Source organism: Capra hircus, chromosome 4 (genome assembly GCF_001704415.2).
Source record: "Capra hircus breed San Clemente chromosome 4, ASM170441v1, whole genome shotgun sequence".
NCBI classification, from domain to species: Eukaryota; Metazoa; Chordata; class Mammalia; order Artiodactyla; family Bovidae; genus Capra; species Capra hircus.
The window spans coordinates 9,206,862-9,224,659 of NC_030811.1; the positions used below are offsets into that span (position 1 = coordinate 9,206,862).

General features: G+C 44.7%; 1 protein-coding gene across 1 annotated transcript in view; it reads right to left on the reverse strand.

Annotated features, from left to right (window-relative positions):
* Window positions 1-17,798, reverse strand: part of CNTNAP2 (contactin associated protein-like 2) — a 2,354,843-nt gene that overhangs the window by 263,948 nt on the left and 2,073,097 nt on the right. Inside the window, exon 18 of the mRNA XM_018046828.1 lies at window positions 106-324. Within this exon, the coding sequence (XP_017902317.1) occupies window positions 106-324 (219 nt within the window). The remainder of the gene's footprint in view (window positions 1-105; window positions 325-17,798) is intronic.

The following is a 17,798-nucleotide window of genomic DNA, read 5'->3' on the forward strand; positions in this document are numbered from 1 at the left end:
TAGAGGAGACCACAAGGGGCAAAGACACTTTTAGAAAAACCTCTATCAGAACCCCTGTAGGCGGCTTTCCTTTCGGCAAGGTGAACACCATGTCCCATCACTCACCCACAAACAGCTGGCTGTAGAGCTCCAGGCGGGTGTGGCCCTCCGTCGGGGCCTTGCGGACCTGCTGCGGCAGACGGTCCACCTGCAGGCTGGCCTGCTTGACGTTCCTCTCCGCGGTGACCCGGTGCCACTGGTCATCGTTGAGTGGGGTGGGCGACCTCACCACCATCTCCACTGGCCCGTTCCCGACATCAAATGAAAAGGACACTTCCGTGGCAGCTGGAGGAACAGAAAGAGGAGAGCCACATGAGTACTTCCTGCACGCACGTGGGAGTGCCAAGTTGCTCACTCGTGTCCGACTCTCTGCGACCCCAAGCGCTGTAGCCCACCAGGCTCCCCTGTGAGCCATGGAGTGCCCAGGCAAGAATACTGGAGTGGGTTGCCATCCCTTCCTCCAGGGCATCTTCCTGACCTAGGGATCGAAATTGCATGTCCTGCATTGGCAGGTGGGTTCTTTACCATGAGCGCCACCTGGGAAGCAGTATTCCCTCCCAGATACCAAATAGCTTTAATGCTTAAGGCTTCCCTGGTGGCTCAGATGGTAAAGCATCTGCCTACAATGTGGGAGACCCGGATTTGATCCCTGGGTCAGGAAGATCCTCTGGAGAAGGAAATGGCAGCCCACTCCAGTACTCTTGCCTGGAAAATCCCATGGACGGAGAAGCATGGTAAGCTATAGTCCATGGGGTGATAAAGAGTTGGACATGATTGAGCGACTTCACTTTCACTTTTTCTAGAGGAAAAACAAAGCAGATAGAGAAAGCAATCTACACCTGTCACTTGCTATTGTATACAGTGGTCCAAGGCGAAATTCTTGGAGGAGGGATAAAGTGTCAATTCATTGTTAATGAATCATAACCAAGGGGAGGAAAGTGAGCTTGGATTGGGGGCCAGGTATACATTCCTTTTCTTATTTTACCAAGAAGTGTTCCTTATTGAGTCTTTCCAAATGAAGAACCAAACCCTAGGACGTTTAAGTCCATGGTGAGTTTCTTAGATTTAGTGAGTAGTGGAGTCAGGACCTGAACCAGGCTTTTTAGCTTCCAGAACCTGAGATCTTCCAACTCGACATACTCTGCGACTCTTCAGTGTCTCCTAGGATGTGGCTTGTGGCCCTGGCTGTACTTTAGACCCACGTGAGTGCTTTACGAAACACACCCGTGTGCAGCTCCATCCCCAGGGATTCCCACTCAGCTGGTCTGGGTGAGGTGTTGGTATTTTTTTAAAAGCTTCCTGGAAAATATTAATATATACCTAGAGTCGAGGGCTATTGCTTTGCAGGAATTTGCAAAAATTTATTTTCTTAATCTAATTGTTGGGCTTCTCTGGGTGGCTCAGATAATAAGGAATCTGCCTGCAATGCAAGACACCTGAGTTCGACTGAAACGGAGCCGGACTCATATGGGGGGGCAGGTCCTTTCCCCCTACCGTGTCCTCTGCTAGTGGACAACTTTAGTCAAAGAATAATCAGAGAAGTGAGAAATGTTGAAACAAAGGAGAACAGTCAAAGGAGACTGAATAATAATAATCTGGTCACTAAGGATAGTCGAGGACCTTCAGTTCTTTCTCACGTGCTGTAGATAATTTTCTGAGCCAGATCCTATTGAGCTGTCTTATAAAGACTAAAACCCCAGGTGGAGAAGTTAACTACACGATGATCAGACTGTACCCAGGACTTGAGCTGCCACAATTCTGAGAATTGACTGCAAAGAAATGGGAACAAGTGCACCCCGGAACTGAAGATTAACTAACTGTCCTAAAACAACCAAGATGATGCTAGCCAGACCACTGATGACCAACTGAAGATGACTGTTAGAGATGACTGTGCTGTTCTGCATGTGACCCCCTTCCTCTGTTTATAAAAGCTCTCACCCCTGTGTGCTGGGGGAGGAAGTCAGCCTTTGGGCAGATGTCTGCTACCCTACCCCCCTGGTTGCCAGCATCTGAAATAAAGGAAACTTTCTTTTCCACCGACCTGGCCTGTTTACTGGCTTCTGAGCGGCAGGCAGCCAGACCCCCCACACATGTACTCTTTCAGTAATGAGATCTCTGGGTTGGGAAGATCCCCTGGAGGAGGGCATGGCAACCCACTCCAGTGTTCTTGCCTGGAGAATCCCTGGACAGAGGAGCCTGGAGGGCTGCAGTCCATGGGCTCGCAAAGAGTCAGACACGACTAAGCAACTGACACTTTCAATCTAATCTTTAAAGTTCCTCTGGAGAGTTTGGGAGCTGTGAGCTGTGCAGGCAGTGAGGATGACCCATCTCTTTTCCTGACCCCTGGTGCTGTGCGCAGGGCAGTATGGGTCCTGCCTAAGACCCCCTTCCAGAATCACTTGCTGCACACCTTGAACACTCGCTGTCCAGGATGCCGAGTCCTTCTCATAACTTCCCCTCCGGCACTGACCACAAATCACTCTTTTTATTTTCCTAGGTCTGCTCCCAGTCAACTTCCTTGATTAAATCACCTTCCAACAATGGAAAAATGGCTTAGGAGGGTGTGCTGGTAACTTCAATTGTTAGTAGCTTTCTTATTTCACATGTTAGGTTATAAATTCCTCAGTGACCACTGACTGCTTTATAAACACGTTTTTTAAACTTTTTTTTTTTCCTGCCATTGGCAGGAAAGGCAGAGTGGCATGTGGGTCCCAGCTCCTCAGCTTGGTGAATGCTTTTTGACAGAACAGATTCCCCGCATCACTGGAGGGCCTAACTTTGCTTAGAAAGTGATTTGGTGCCTCTATCTATCAATAAGCCTCTGACGAATCGCCAAGCGGTTTAATTAAATATCTGTCATCTTTTCTCCCCCAGGCTAATGAAAAATTCAGCTGCTTGGCACTGGTACCATTTCAAGATGATGTTGCAAGCAATCAAACTTCTAATTTAAAAACCACAGTGGGCCGGATTCTCTTGGGACCTAGACTGTTCCCCACCCCTGGGTCAGGCCCCTCTGAGGAGGCATTTACTCTATTGAGCTCCAGAGACATTGGACACAGAGCTCAATGTAATCAACCTCATTGTGCTGGGGAATTTGGCTCCTTTATGTCATTAAAAGAGGACTTTAATTTTAACACCTGTGTGATCCCACACGTGTGCTGGTGACATTTCTTCTCTGAATTAGGGGCTCCTGCCTTCCAGGATTCACTGGAATGACCTTCACCAAGGCTTCTACACAAGGATGATGAGAATGCAGCTCAATGATCACGTGACTCATGGATGGAATGATCTTTCCCTGAATTTCTGGCATGAGTCGATGGGGAAAATGTAACTTCAGGTTTTAAGATTGAATTTGTTCTGTTCTTGCAGTGCTGTGTTTTAGCAGATGCATTTTTAAAATGTAAGTTGTCAGAATAGCCAGAGAACAAGGCTTTCCGAGCTAAGTAGGAAAGATGGTTTCGTTTTAAAAGGCATCAGCAGCCATCAGGGAAATACAATGTAGGGATAAATTGAGTCGAGCCCTAAGGTTTGACTTGGAGGGACTGATGCTGCTCTAATTTTCTCCACTCCTCTCCTCCTGCTATGATGGATTTTTGTTCATGTCTTTAAGTTGTCACCCTTTCACAGTGTGTCACCCTGAGGACCAGCAGCTACCAGGAAATACCCATGCTTCCCTCTCTGCTTGTCACACCGGGTCCCCTGTTTCTGCCTCTGGGCTGTGGTCTTCTTAACATCAACACTTCCCTCTAGAGGAGAGAAGGTCCCCAGGAGCACACTGTAGCTCAGTCCTCTCTCCCCAGCTGGGTGCAGTAAGAGGGAATCTGAGAACAGTTCTTGTTCAGTTGCTCAGTCGTGTCTGCACGACGGCAGCACGCCAGGCTTCCCTGTCCTTCACCATCTCCTGGAGTTTGCTCAAATTCATGTCCATTGAGTGGATGATGCCATCCAACCATCTCATCCTTGGTCAGCCCCGTCTCCTCCTGCCCTCAATCTCTCCCAGCATCTGGGTCTTTTCCAATGAGTCAGCTTCTCACATTCAGCTTCAGCATCAGTCCTTCCAATGACTATTCAGGTCAGCTTCAGCATCAGTCCTTCCAATGACTATTCAGGATTGATTTCCTTTAGGATTGACTGGCTTCATCTTTGCAGTCCAAGGGACTTTCAAGAATCTTCTCCAGCACTACAATTTGAAAGCATCAAATTCTTCTGTGCTGAGCCTTCGTTAAAGTCCAACTCTCACATCCGTCCATGACTAGTGGAAAAACTGAGAACAGATCCTCCTCAAAGAGCCTCCATCCAGGCTTCATTGAAGAAACCTTCGCAGTTTCAGCCCATCCCACTTCCCTGTGGTGCTTCCTGAGGAAGGGGCCACGAGGCCCCACGTGAGAGTAAAGGAAAGAGTTCCTTCATCTGTCATGCAGCATCAGCTTCCCTGACATTGCCTTTGAGAAATCCCATCTCCCCACCGAACGGAAAGTGTGTTTTAGAAGCTTCTAAAGTTCAGTTTGCGGCTGATTGCTCTTGGTCTTCTGGGTGAGAGGAGCTGACATTTTAAAAAAGATAATTACAGAGAGAGTCAGCCAGCGAATGAGAGGGAGACAGCGTAAAGGACACCGTGGCCAACGACACTGTCGTCACTTAACGTGCGTCTCCAGCTGGAGGCGGAAGGGCTGCCCAGTTTCTGCCCGTGGGAAAGGGATTTCAGACATCTTGAAACTATTCTTATTTTCAGAAATAAGTATTTGAGAGTTGGATGTTTCTAGGGAGGCTCATTAGAGAGAACACTGGAGCAAACACGCACGGTTGCCTTTCTGTTGGTGTCAGGAAAGCTGGGGAGCAACTTGCTTCCAAGCTCACAAGTTGGCTTGCCATCATTTTGTAGATGCGGACAGAAGACGGCAGCTCCTGGGTCAGAGACAAAGCGTTGTATTCCTCACAGGGTAGCATGCAAAGCAAGCATCCGTCTGCCTGGGTTTCTCTGGGCCCCCGATCCCGTGGGGGCCACGTGGAGCAGTCCAGGGGGGATGTTGCTCAGGTAGCTGGTGCACTCTGACCTTAGGAAACCCGTAAGTTTTAGAGGGGCTGCTGGCAAGTCTGCTTAATGTTTGCCCTGGGAAGAGACATTAGCCTTATTAACCCAGTCAGGAAATAAACCTACCTTTTGTTCTGGAGGAAGACAATCTATCTTCCAAGACTGCTATACCCACATCCTTTCAAAGGTATGAACAAAGCTGACAGTGCCTCTTGTTCAGAAGACAAGCAGAAATGGGAGAGACCCATGGAGAATTTTGCCTGACAGTTAGCTGTTCCCCTACCCTCCTCCCTGTGAGCTGACCTGATTTTGCCCAGGAAGCTATGTGCTTCCACGCAACTCTGTGCTTCACGTATGGATGGCCCTACCCCGGGCCCAGCGGGTGAATCTGGGTTTTTTTCTAAGTCAAACATGAGATTGCTGTGCTCCTTGCCAGTAACCCGCTTAAGATGGGACCTTTCATTTCCTCTGGCCAATAAGACATGAGGGGGCGCCTTTAGAAGACAAATCTGTTCGTCCATAAGGGAAGAGAGAGTCATCCATCTTCACTCCTTGATCTTGGGTGGAGATGTGGTTCCCGGAGTTGGTGGGGCCATCTTGCAAATCTCAGACGCACTGAGGAGAACAGGGAGGGAAATGGGATGAAGCTTGGGCTTAGGTGACGTTCAGCCCCTAAGGTATTCCTGGAGCCCCACAAGGCTTCTTGTGTGAAATATCCATTATTGCTAAAGCCTTCTGTGTTGCAGCTGAAAGCATCCTAACTGATACAGAGAACAGTTTAGCAAGCAGTATTTATGACTTCTAGTCCTCACTCTGCCTTGTCACCTTTTTGGGTTCAGTCTATTGGTGTCTGAAAGGCGGATTACATCTATAGTTTCCCAAGAGTTTCTGTGTCCAAAATGTGTTCGAAAACATACTGACAAGCTCTAAGTTCCCTTTGCATGGGAACATTCTATGATCTAATTTCCAAGAGGTTCTAAGAGAAACAATAAATGAAATACAGTTGGTCTTACTGGTGAGTGAAAGTAAAAGTTGCCCAGTTGTGTCCGACTCTTTGCAACCCCATAGACTGTAGCAAGCCAGGCTCCTCTGTCCATGGAATTCTCCAGGCCAGAATACTGGAGTGGGTAGCTGTTCCCTTCTCAGGGTATTTTCCCAATCCAAGGATTGAACCCACATTTCCACATTGATTCTTTGTCGTCTGAGCCACCAGGGAAGCCCAAGAATTCTGGAGTGGGTAGCCTATCTCTTCTCCAGTGGATCTTCCTGACCCAGGAATCGAACTGGGGTTTCCTGCATTGCAGGCGGATTCTTTACCAGCTGATTCTTTACCAGCTGATTCTTTAGAGCTACCAGGGAAGCCTGGTAGTTATATGTATTGGGACGCTACAGGGAGAAAAGAAAGATGTGGAAAAAGAAATGCAAAAGGTGGTATACGGGCATTAGAAACAAGCATAGGTGGCAGAAACTGTCTTTGATCGCATCTGGATCTTAACTGCATTTGAGTGACAAAGTAAGGAATGGGACAAAACCATGGACAGCTCTTGGTGTTAATAGAGACTATCTCCCCTCCTCTTCTTCAAGTATAATTCCAGCAGGTGGCACTATTTGCTCTCATTCTAACTCATCATGCGTTTTTCTCAAACAAATCACTCCAGGCTTAATGTATTGAGAGACGAATTTAACAACTGTCCAGGAGAGTAGGCTTTTGGGCTCCGGGTTCTGCCAGCAGGTGAGGTAACCTTCAGACACATTAGACTCAAAGTGCTATTGGGAAGCAGCAGAAAAAATTGGTCATTCAGTACAGAATGGGTAAAAAGACCAGGGAAGGTACACAAAGTGAGCGTGCTGAGAAGACCAGCCAGCACGGTTACAATTCTGGTGACGATTTTTTTCCCTTCTAAAGTGAACTTCAAGGATGGATAGCTTCCCAAGGGCTATTCTGCACCAAATCTCATTGGATCCATGTAACAAAACTGGTAACAGGCAGAGCGGACATGTTAGCCTCACTCTATGAGCGGAGAATGTTATAAATACAGTTTCTGCTTTCTTTTTCTTTTCCATGAAGGAAGGGCTACATGTCCATTAGGAGGCAAAATAATTTAGGTAAGAGGAGAAGGTATGAGAAGGTGCAGGGAGGCTGAAATGAGGTCCCCGTGGGGATCAGAGAGGTGCGGAACAGGAGGAGGGAGTAAAGAGAAGACCGGTGCTCCTGTCCAGGGCCCTGTGTTCCTGCCTTGGACATCCTGCTCCAGGACATGTCTCCGGCAAATCCCCCCTCCCTGTACAGCCTCTATCATTTGTCCTCTACTGGATCATTCCACACCAACGTACTGACACGCCTCTAATGCCAACAGCTGCCACCACCACTACCCAGCCCTTCTCTTGTCCTTGCATCCCATTCCTCTGCTCCTTGCTGTTGCCAAATTCCTTGAAAGAGCTGCCTCTGTGCTCTCCGCCTGGGTCTGCTCCTGTTAGTCTTTCTGCAACCTCATCACTTCAGGCGTTCTCCTTTATTAGTTTGTGACACTGCTCTCCTCTCAGCTCCTAAACACTTCCTGGTCCCTTGACCCAATAACTCTACAGCTGTTTTTCCACCCCTCTGTGAACAGCCTGAATCTGAGAAATTCCTTCCCTAAACATTCTAGGTTTATGTCTATTACTTCCCTGGTGGCTCAGACGGTAAAGCATCTGGCTACAAACCGGGAGACCTGGGTTCAATTCTTGGGTCAGGAAGATCTCCTGGAGAAGGAAATGGCAACCCACTCCAGTATTCTTGCCTGGAGAATCCCATGGACGGAGGAGCCTGGGAGGCTACAGTCCATGGGGTGGTAAAGAGTTGGACACGACTGAGCGACTTCACTTCAACATTCTCTGTTAAATAGCGTCTCCCCCACCCACATCCCATCCTTTAGCTGCCTTTCCCCCTTTACTCTAATTTTTTGGATCTACATAGCATGTATCAGCAGAGTCAGACACGACTGAGCGGCTTCACTTTCACTTTTCACTTTCATGCATTGGAGAAGGAAATGGCAACCCACTCCAGTGTTCTTGCCTGGAGAATCCCAGGGACGGGGGAGCCTGGTGGGCTGCCGTCCATGGGGTTGTGAAGAGTCAAACACTTCACTTTCACTTTTCACTTTCATGCATTGGAGAAGGAAATGGCAACCCACTCCAGTGTTCTTGCCTGGAGAATCCCAGGGACGGGGGAGCCTAGCGGGCTGCTGTCTATGGGGTCGCACAGAGTCGGACACGACTGAAGCGACTTAGCAGCAGCAGCAGCAGCAGGAGCAGCATGTATCAGCACCTGGCACAATATACATGTGCTCCTGGCCTCATGAAAGCAGAGGAGCTATTTCCTGTTTTGTCCCTTTTTTGCTCACTGCCTAGAACAATGCTTGACAGAGTAAGCACTTGACAATTTATGAATGAAGAGCAACACTCTTGCCATTCAATTGTTTGGAGGCCAAACAATTAGGTAGTTTTACTCTGAGAAAAACAACTCCCTGCATTTTCCTAAGGCAAACCATAACTTAACACACTAGCATATATAAGGAATGTCATCTTATAATTCTATAAGCATCTTCTCTGAGATCATACAGTAACATAATGTGTATTTCTCAGTCTAGGAACTTGATACATGAGTCACCTCTGTTTGGAACAGACTGTGCCAAATGTTGTTCCCAAACATGTGACGTTTGAGGAACAAGGACATGCCCAAGGCAAACTCTGTAGCGGAACTAGTAGCAGGATTTTCACTCATTTCCATACCTTGTGCTATTTCCACTCTGCTGTTAGGAACAAGGACCCGGGATCATAATTATGTTTTTCAAATTTTGGCCTCCATAAGAAACTGCTAAAAAAAGAAACATGCCTAATGAATATTTCAAGGCTCCTTTCACTTAGTAGGCTGGGGTGGGGCTGTGTGTGTGTTGAGTTGCTTCAGTCGTGTCCGATGCTTTTCGACTCCATAGACTGTAGCACACCAGGTTCCTCTGTCCATAGGGACTCTCCAGGCAAGAATACTGGAGTAGGTCGCCATTGCCTTCTCCGGGGCTTCTTCCTGACCCAGGGATGGAACCCACCTCTCTTATGTTTTCTGCGTTGGCAGTTGGATTCGTAATTTTCCACTAGTGCCACCCAGGAGTCTGTATTTTGCTAATGCCAGGTGACTCTGATGCAGGTGGTCCCGGAATACCACTTTCAACACTAGCGTTGCCAAGCTGGATTCCAGTAGGCAGGTCCTAGAATCTTTTGCTTCCTTGTCATCAAGAGATTTTCAAACTGTATAGTAAACACTTTAAATTTGTCCAAGAAAGGGTCCGGATTTGCCCTTGGCTTTAGGCAGACACTATCTAAAGCCTTGAGTGTTATGCCTGGTAGGGGTGTCCCTGTCTGCCCAGGGGCCTCGGGTCATGCCAGGTAGCCTAACAACGTGATTTGGGTGATGGCTGGCCTCACCACACAGTATCTGGGGTGGGGACCTTGCCAGATAGTATTTAGAGTGGAGGCTGACCACTCCAGATAGACCAATAATGTGATGATGGGGGTTTGGATCACACAGTTCAGTCCCTGGAGGGGCTGGAGACTGAGGCTGGCTATGTGGGCAGTGGACCATTCCTGTGTAATGGAGTCTGAATAGAGACTCTGAACACTGATGCTCGGGGAAGCTGCCTTGGTTGGCAGTACCCCATGCGTACTGGCACAATCAATTCCGGGAAAGGAAAGTGTCCATGACTCCATAGGAAAAGCATGCCTGGTGGCTCGGCCCCTAGGGCTTCTCCTGGTCTGTGCCTCTGCGCTCTTTTTCTTTTCTGACTCTAATCGATTCTTTCCCTGTAATAACAATAAATATGAGTAGAGCAGCTTTCAGTGAGTTCTGTGAGTCCTTCTAGAGAATCACTGAACCTGAGCCTGGTTTGGGGGACCCGCTGAACTTGTAGTGGTGTCAGAAGTGTGTGCAATTTTGTGTGGGCTGTGGTCCTTCCAAGTCTGCAGTTGGTCTAATTCTCTACGAAAAACTTCAGTTTTGAAGCGTATAATTCAACCCATCAGTGTTAAGGCTGACGATGTCTGAGAATGAAGTCCAACTTCCAAGCTTACCTTCACTGCCTCCATAAGGAAGTTGGGTCTGTAAGATGTTCACATCCAGTTATAACTAACCAGTGAGCTTCTATTTTTCTAACTCTGCTGTACCACATTTCATATAATGCAGGAAATAAACCCTACTAATCTTTACTAGAGTCTTAGTTTGTGAGTATGGAAATTTCTAGAGCCAAATATGCATATTCACACCCAAAATCTCAGTGTTAAACACATCTGAACATGAACACTGGCAAGGAAAAAAATTATTTGAAGTCTTTTGGAAATTCTTCAAGGAAATGCCTGGAGCTTAAGAATCAATGCGCTGAACTAATTTTTAAACCTCTGGTATCTTGATAACCTCCTGAGTATGAGAGATCTTTCTCTTTATGTATTTTGGCCTTTAAGCCTTTTATTATGGTTAAAAAATAACTTCACAAACAAAGGCATCCGTAGAGAAAAGGAAGCAGAAGGGAGTTACCATTGGCCATGCAAAAACAGAGAGCTGTCTTTAAAATGCAAAGCCTTTCTAATTTTAGCTTTCTCCATGCATTTAACTAACTTCTGAGGATACCTTCTTGAATATTAATGGACCTATATTATATAAAAAGGAAAAAGACAAAAAGCTTCCCAAAAGGACATGTGGCTTGAAACAGCCCCTATCCTCAGTAAGGGACATGTAGTCAGGGTTTAAATACCCCCATGTTTGGAATCATCAGGGACTTGTCTGCTGGGCAGAGAGTGCCAGTTTGGAAGGATAAATGGAAGTCCCAGATGGTGATGGTGGGGAGAGAATATTTGTGGTGAAAGGAAATGTAGAAGCTGCAGGAGAGAAACCACAAAACTGGATGCCTAAAGAGTCTCCAGAGATGGAGAGGAGAGTGGATCAAAGAGGGGATGGATGTCAAAGAAGCTCCTCTCTTGATCAAGATCAAGTTGTGCAGCGAAATGGAAACCATTCACCGGGGGAAATGTGCCTTCGTGGAGGACCAGGGGTGATTTATGGGGCTGGTTTCAGGTGATGTCAGAGAGAGTAGGTTTACTGAGATATGTGGTGATGGAGAGTTCAAAAAGAATGGAATGTGGGATGTGATGGCCAACAAAGGTAATACAACTGGATGCAAAAACAGCTTGAATCAGAAAGAAGTTCACAGGTGTTAACATGGACCAAGCTGAAGCTTACAAGGAGATAACATGCCAGTCAATTAATCAATCCTAAATGACTGAGCTACGGATGCCTATGTTTCTGTGGACGCGTCATGTTGCTGTACAGCCACTCAGTCGCGTCCAACTCTTCGTAACCTCATGAACTGCAACAAACCAGGCTTCTCTGTCCTTCACTATCTCCTGGAGTTTTCTCAAACTCAAGTTCATTGACTCAGTGATGCCATCCAACCATCTTATCCTCTGTCGTCCCCTTCTCCTCCTGCCCTCAATCTTTTCCAGCATCAAGGTCTTTTCCAATGAGTTGACTCTTCACATCAAGTGGTCAAAGTATTAGAGCTTGAGCTTTAGCATCAGTCCTTCCAATGAATATTCAGGGTTGATTTCCTTTAGGATGGACTGGTTGGATCTCCTTGCAGTCCAAGGGACTCTCAAGAGCCTTCTCCAGCACCACAGTTCAAAAGCATCAGTTCTTTGGTGCTCAGTCTTCTTTATGGTCCAACTCTCATATCCATACATGACTACTGGAAAAATCATAGGTTTGACTATAAGAATCATTGTTGGCAAAGTAATGTTTCTGCTTTTTAATATTCTATCTAGGTTTGTCATAACTTTTCTTCTAAGGAGCAAGGACACATCATGAGTAAAAGCCAAAGGCAAGATCCAAGGAGAAAAGGATGAGTCTTTGCAAGGTGCATGCCTGCTCATGAGGGCTATGAACAAGCCTATCATAAGGAAAACAGACTGCTTCCTGGTTGCCATGGGCTGAGTTTTAGCATAGACTATAGGTCACATCACGGACACTGTTTCTGTCTCTCTGTTCTATAACAAATTGTTCCCTATCGAGCAGATTCTTTCAATGCCAGCTTTGTATGACTTCAGACAAGGCCTCTCTAATGAGGGGGAAAAGTGCCACATGAAAATTCTATATTTTACATGCTATAAACTCATAATGCAAAACAGAGATTTATTCTGTTTTCCACAACAACACCAGATGCTCTTCAACTATAGTATTTGGAATAGCAGGCAAATAATGGAGAAAAAGTGAAACCATGCCACGGGGTCAGCAGAGAGAGATGACAGGAGGGGAGAATCACTTTCTTTCTACTTAACAACTTTCTTGAAATGTGAAAAACTTCTTTAAATGTGCCTTGAAATCTTTGTGAAAGACCTAAATTATCGTAACAGTTTTCCTCTAGCTACAATTACTTAAATTTGTTCTTATCTTCTATTTAGTAATGAATATTACTAAATGAATATTAGAAATGAGGACTCTTAGGGTTAAACATTAAAAATACAGTATCTTAGAATATCAAGGTTGAGAGCATCCTAGGAGAAATGCCCAATTAACATTGTAGAAGAGTCCAATAGACCCCAAGGTCATGTATTTCCGCCTCTGAAAAATGACAGGACAACACTTCACAGTATCGCCAGTGGTTGGGCCAACCAGTTTCTACCCGAACAAAACATCCTATGAAAATGGATAATGTTAAATAACAAAAGTGATTCACCATCAGGTACTCTTTCTTTTCTCTTATTTCTAGTCATAATAGCTAAAAAGACAACTTTCTTTATCAGTCTACATAAACAAATATTTTGCCTTCCAAAATCACTGCAGATGGTGACTGCAGCCATGAAATTAAAAGACGCTTATTCCTTGGAAGGAAAGTTATGATCAACCTAGATAGCATATTTAAAAGCAGAGGCATTACTTCGCAAACAAATGTCCATCTAGTCAAGACTATGGTTTTTCCAGTGGCCATGTATGGATGTGAGAGTTGGACTGTGAAGAAAGCCGAGTGCAAAAGAGTTGATGCTTTTGAACTGTGGTGTTGGAGAAGACTCTTGAGAGTCCCTTGGACTGCAAGGAGGTCCAACCAGTCCGCCCTAAAGGAGATCAGTCCTGGGTGTTCATGGGAAGGACTGATGCTGAAGCTGAAACTCCAATACTTTGGACACGTCATGCTAAGAGTTGACTCATTGGAAAAGACTCTGATGCTGGGAGGGATTGGGGGCAGGAGGAGAAGGGGACGACAGAGGATGAGATGGCTGGATGGCATCACCGACTCAATGGACATGAGTTTCGGTAAACTCCAGGAGTTGGTGATGGAAGGGAGGCCTGGCGTGCTATGATTCATGGGGTTGCAAAGAGTCAGACACGACTGAGCGACTGAACTGAACTGAAACATTGTACCAAAGCAGCAAAGAATTGATGCTTTTGAACTGTGGTGTTGGAGAAGACTTTTGAGAGTCCCTTGGACTGCAAGGATTCAACCAGTCCATCCTAAAGGAGATCAGTTCTGGGTGTTCATTGGAAGGACTGATGCTGAAGCTGAAACTCCAATACTATGGCCATCTGATGCGAAGAGCTGACTCATTGGAAAAGACCCTGACACTGGGAAAGATTGAAGGCAGGAGAAGGGGATGACAGAGGATGAGATGGGTGGCGTCACTGACTCAACGGACACGAGTCTGAGTAGGCTCCAGGAGTTGGTGAAGGACAGGGAGGCCTGGTGTGCTGCAGTCCATGGGGTTGCAAACAGTCAGACACGACTGAGCGACTGAACTGACTGACTGAAAGACTGTACGTATAAAACATGTGAGAACATTTTCAGGGCCCAATTTGTACAAAGTTCAGACAACTATGTTTCCTTTCTCTTGATTTGATTAAGGAATAGATCATTCTGTCTCAAGAGCTCTTTATGAGAGAATTGTGGGTGGGTTTGAGCTACTTGCCAGCCTCTGCCTCAGTTGGTCTGAAAACAGAGTGAGTGGATGGAAGAGCCTTGGGAACAGGCCATCCTTTAGGAGGGCTGCCCTGCAGGCACACCCTCGTGTGGCTTCCCTGAACGAGGTCTTCCACGCCCATCATTCCAGCCTGCTCTGCTGCTCCGCGCTGGGTGTGTGAGCAAGACTGGAGTAGCAACAGTGAACTACCTACTCTACACACTGGTATGATGGTTTGAGGATTAGTAATAGGAAGCCAGTAGATCATATTGTGTGAAAATCTGTCTTCTAAAAGTGAAGCTCAACAATAGAGGATAATTAGCTAAATGGAGAAATTGGCAATTGAGGCACCATATTTCCCAGTTCTTTTTTTTTTAAGCCTTGCCCCCATTTGTTGATGTAGTAATCTTAATTGTCATCTCTTGATGCTGATATGACCAGATGTAGGAGGCTGATGGACCATAAAACAAAGCCCTGAAGATCTCAGATAAACACTCTACCAGCCAATCAGAATGCTTTTGTGTTATGTTCTGTAGGCTATATAACAAAACATTGCTTTCTTGTTTTGTTTTGTAAATATAAAATTATGGTCAAAATTATACATGCTCTCTTGGGAGTTCTGATACAGTCTCTGCCCTCAGATGGAAACAATCACTGTGGCAGAGTTTAAAAAACAAATGACATTGGAGTTGATGTTTGGCAAAAACCATCACAATACTGCAAAGTAATTATCCTCCAATTAAAATAAATAAACTAATTTTAAAAAACAACAAGGTCCTACTGTATAGCACAGGAATCTATATTCAGTATCTTGTAATAAATTATAACAGGAAATAAAAAAACATGGAAATGGGTTTCTAAAATGCTGTTACTTGAAACAAGTATGTTACAAACAGTATGTACTATCATGATCACCTTTTTGTAAAAAATTATATATAAGCATACAGAAAAATGTGTGGAAATGTGAACATCAAAAGAGTGGTGTTACATATGTCAGAATTTGAGAGTATTGTTGATTTTGGGGGGTTATTCTTTTTGCTTTTCTGGATTTTTAAATCATTCAACAGTAAACAAATATTGTGTAATTTTTAAAAGCTACAATCTGATCATTTTTCACTGTTTTTGCAAAGGTTGGTGACATTTTAAGCTATTCTATTCTATAATTGCAGCCAGTATTTACTCAGAGAGATTAATAAAAATGCAAAGAAGCAAATTTCATTTAAATACAGAAAATTAGAGGGAATTTAAAACTAGATTGAAATATTCTTCCTTATTTCTTTCCTATTCTTAAGAGATCTGAGAAGATTCTTTAAAAAAGAGAGTGGTAAAACTGTACCATAAAATAATTTTGAACAAGATGTGAGCTTTTTTTCTACATTAAAAATGGCCCAAATAATAAGGGCATGCTATTTCTCAAAGAGGAATCCTCACAGGTCTGGAGTGCCAGCATGCTCAGATGTTTAAACTAATGCCTACAGGAGTCAGAATGCAAGAAGAGCATATTCAGTGTTATAATTACACTTGACAGATATACACTGTTTCTATTATTCATTGGGTCTGGTTGCACTTACCCAGAAAGACCCTGTAGAATACTAAATATCAACCCTCTCCATGAGAAGTCATTTGGCATTCTCTTCAGTTCTCAGCAGAGGAATCAAATTCAGAGGTGCAGAAAACCAAATCTGATCATTTTAATACTATCCACAAAGGCAAGTAAAATGAGTCATTTCCTAAGAGGCTTTAGGTCCATCCAGCTAGCCTTCTTTCCTCTAACTCTTAACATGGATATGCGGAGGATCATTACTTGAACGAGAAGTGTCTTCTAACCATTTACTGGGCTTTTGCTATTTTCTTTTCAGTTCCTCAAAGGCTCCATGATCTTTCTCTTTATCTGCTTACTCTCTGGAAAAAATGCCTTTATCTCATTTATTTGCCTGTCACCCGTCAAGGCAAATCAAATGTTGCATCTTCTGGAAACCTACCTTGACGTCGTTAGACAAGGTGAAAGCTTACTCCTTCTCAGGCAATAGTGCCTGTGACTGCTAACCTCTCATGAAACATTTTCTCCTTCCCACGAGACCCCTGAAAAACTGCCATGCATCTGGGAGTGGCATTTCCTGCACAAGGAGGTGGAGCCACATGTCTAGTTACCACCAACAGAACAGGAATGAAAGGAGTGTGTGTTTTTTCTGCACCAGTGTGGGTACGAGGAGAGAATTCTTCTCCAGCCCCCTTCCTCTCTCTGCCAACTGGCTTAGAAACGCCCAGGCTCTAGGAGATGGTGGAATCACAGCACAAAAGGAGGCTTCACTGTGTGGAAGGACTTCATGGAAAAAAGTCTGCAGATGGCACTGCCGTAATGTCATGGAAACACGGGGTTTTATTTGTTACAGCAGCTTAACTTAGTCTTAAACAAGAATATTTCTTATTCCTAAGTCTCTTATGACCTTATCACATGTAAAATATTAATTCATAAGACTAAACACTATAACCAAAGGATCTTCTCTTTCATGAAGAGAAGATCCCATGAAATTTTGATGGGATGAAAGGTGTTGTATGGCCTTATTCTAGTTCCAATACCCTGCTCTGTATCAGAACACTGCCATAGTTTAAAAATATATATGTTGTAATATGATATTTGAATGAATTCATGGAATTCTCTAATTCATAAAATGGGCTTTCCTGGTGGCTCAGCAGTTAAGAATCTGTCTGCAATGCAGGAGATGTAGGAGACGCGGGTTTGATCCCTGGGTCGGAAAGATCCCCTGGAGGAGGGCATGGCAACCCACTCCAGTATTCTTGCCTGGAGAATCCCGTGGACAGAGGAGCCTGATGGGCTACAGTCCATGGGGTTGCAAAGATTTGGACATGATTGAGTGACTTAGTGCACGCACGCGAGCACACACACAGACGCAGACACACACATACACACACACACACAATTCATAAAACTATGACATTTCAGAGCAAAGAGAAGTGTCTGAGAGTCATACGGAGGTTTTAGATTGTGCGTGCTCAGGATGTCTGAGCCACCCCCTTACTAAACCCACCAAACTTTGCTCCCAAAGAACGGAGAGGCACAGCTGTGTCTTGACTACTATAAAGGTGAACAAAACCTTTTCCTACTTTGAGAAGTTTGTCCAAGACAAGGTCAGCATTCATCAATAGGGCAGGAAGTTCCCTTTGCTCCTCAACACTTCTATTCTAAACTGAATGGACTCCAGATCCCAGAACTCTTAAGCTGGCACATGCAGCTCCATTGTAAGCCACTCTTGAAACTCAGACAAACAACAAAGCTCCTTATGGTCAGCAGTGGCATACGAGTGCCATTTACAATATTAAATCTACAGGAAGATATATTCTAGGTTCTAAATAACAGGCTCAGAAGCTCCTATAACACAGTCCCTTTGTAAGTCAGAAAGTACCTAAACTAAAATTTTCTTTTTTAAAAAAAGCATATCACAGAGATAGAAATAAGTCTTTCCTAAAGTATTTAAGCAAAATATATTCCATCTGTGATCCTAGTCCTCTATTAGATTTCATCTAAGCCTTATATTTCTCTCTGTCTCCTCAAAGTTGCTATCTTGATTGCTGTTAAATAGCACCTTAAAATTTGAGCAAAATGTGTCTTGGAGGAGATAAGTCCCTGAACTCTTCATTTGTAAAACACTGCTTTTGTAAGGTTTCCAGCTGACATCCAGTTTGCCAATGTTTTGTCATACGGCTTTAATTTACATTTGTCTGATGACTCGTG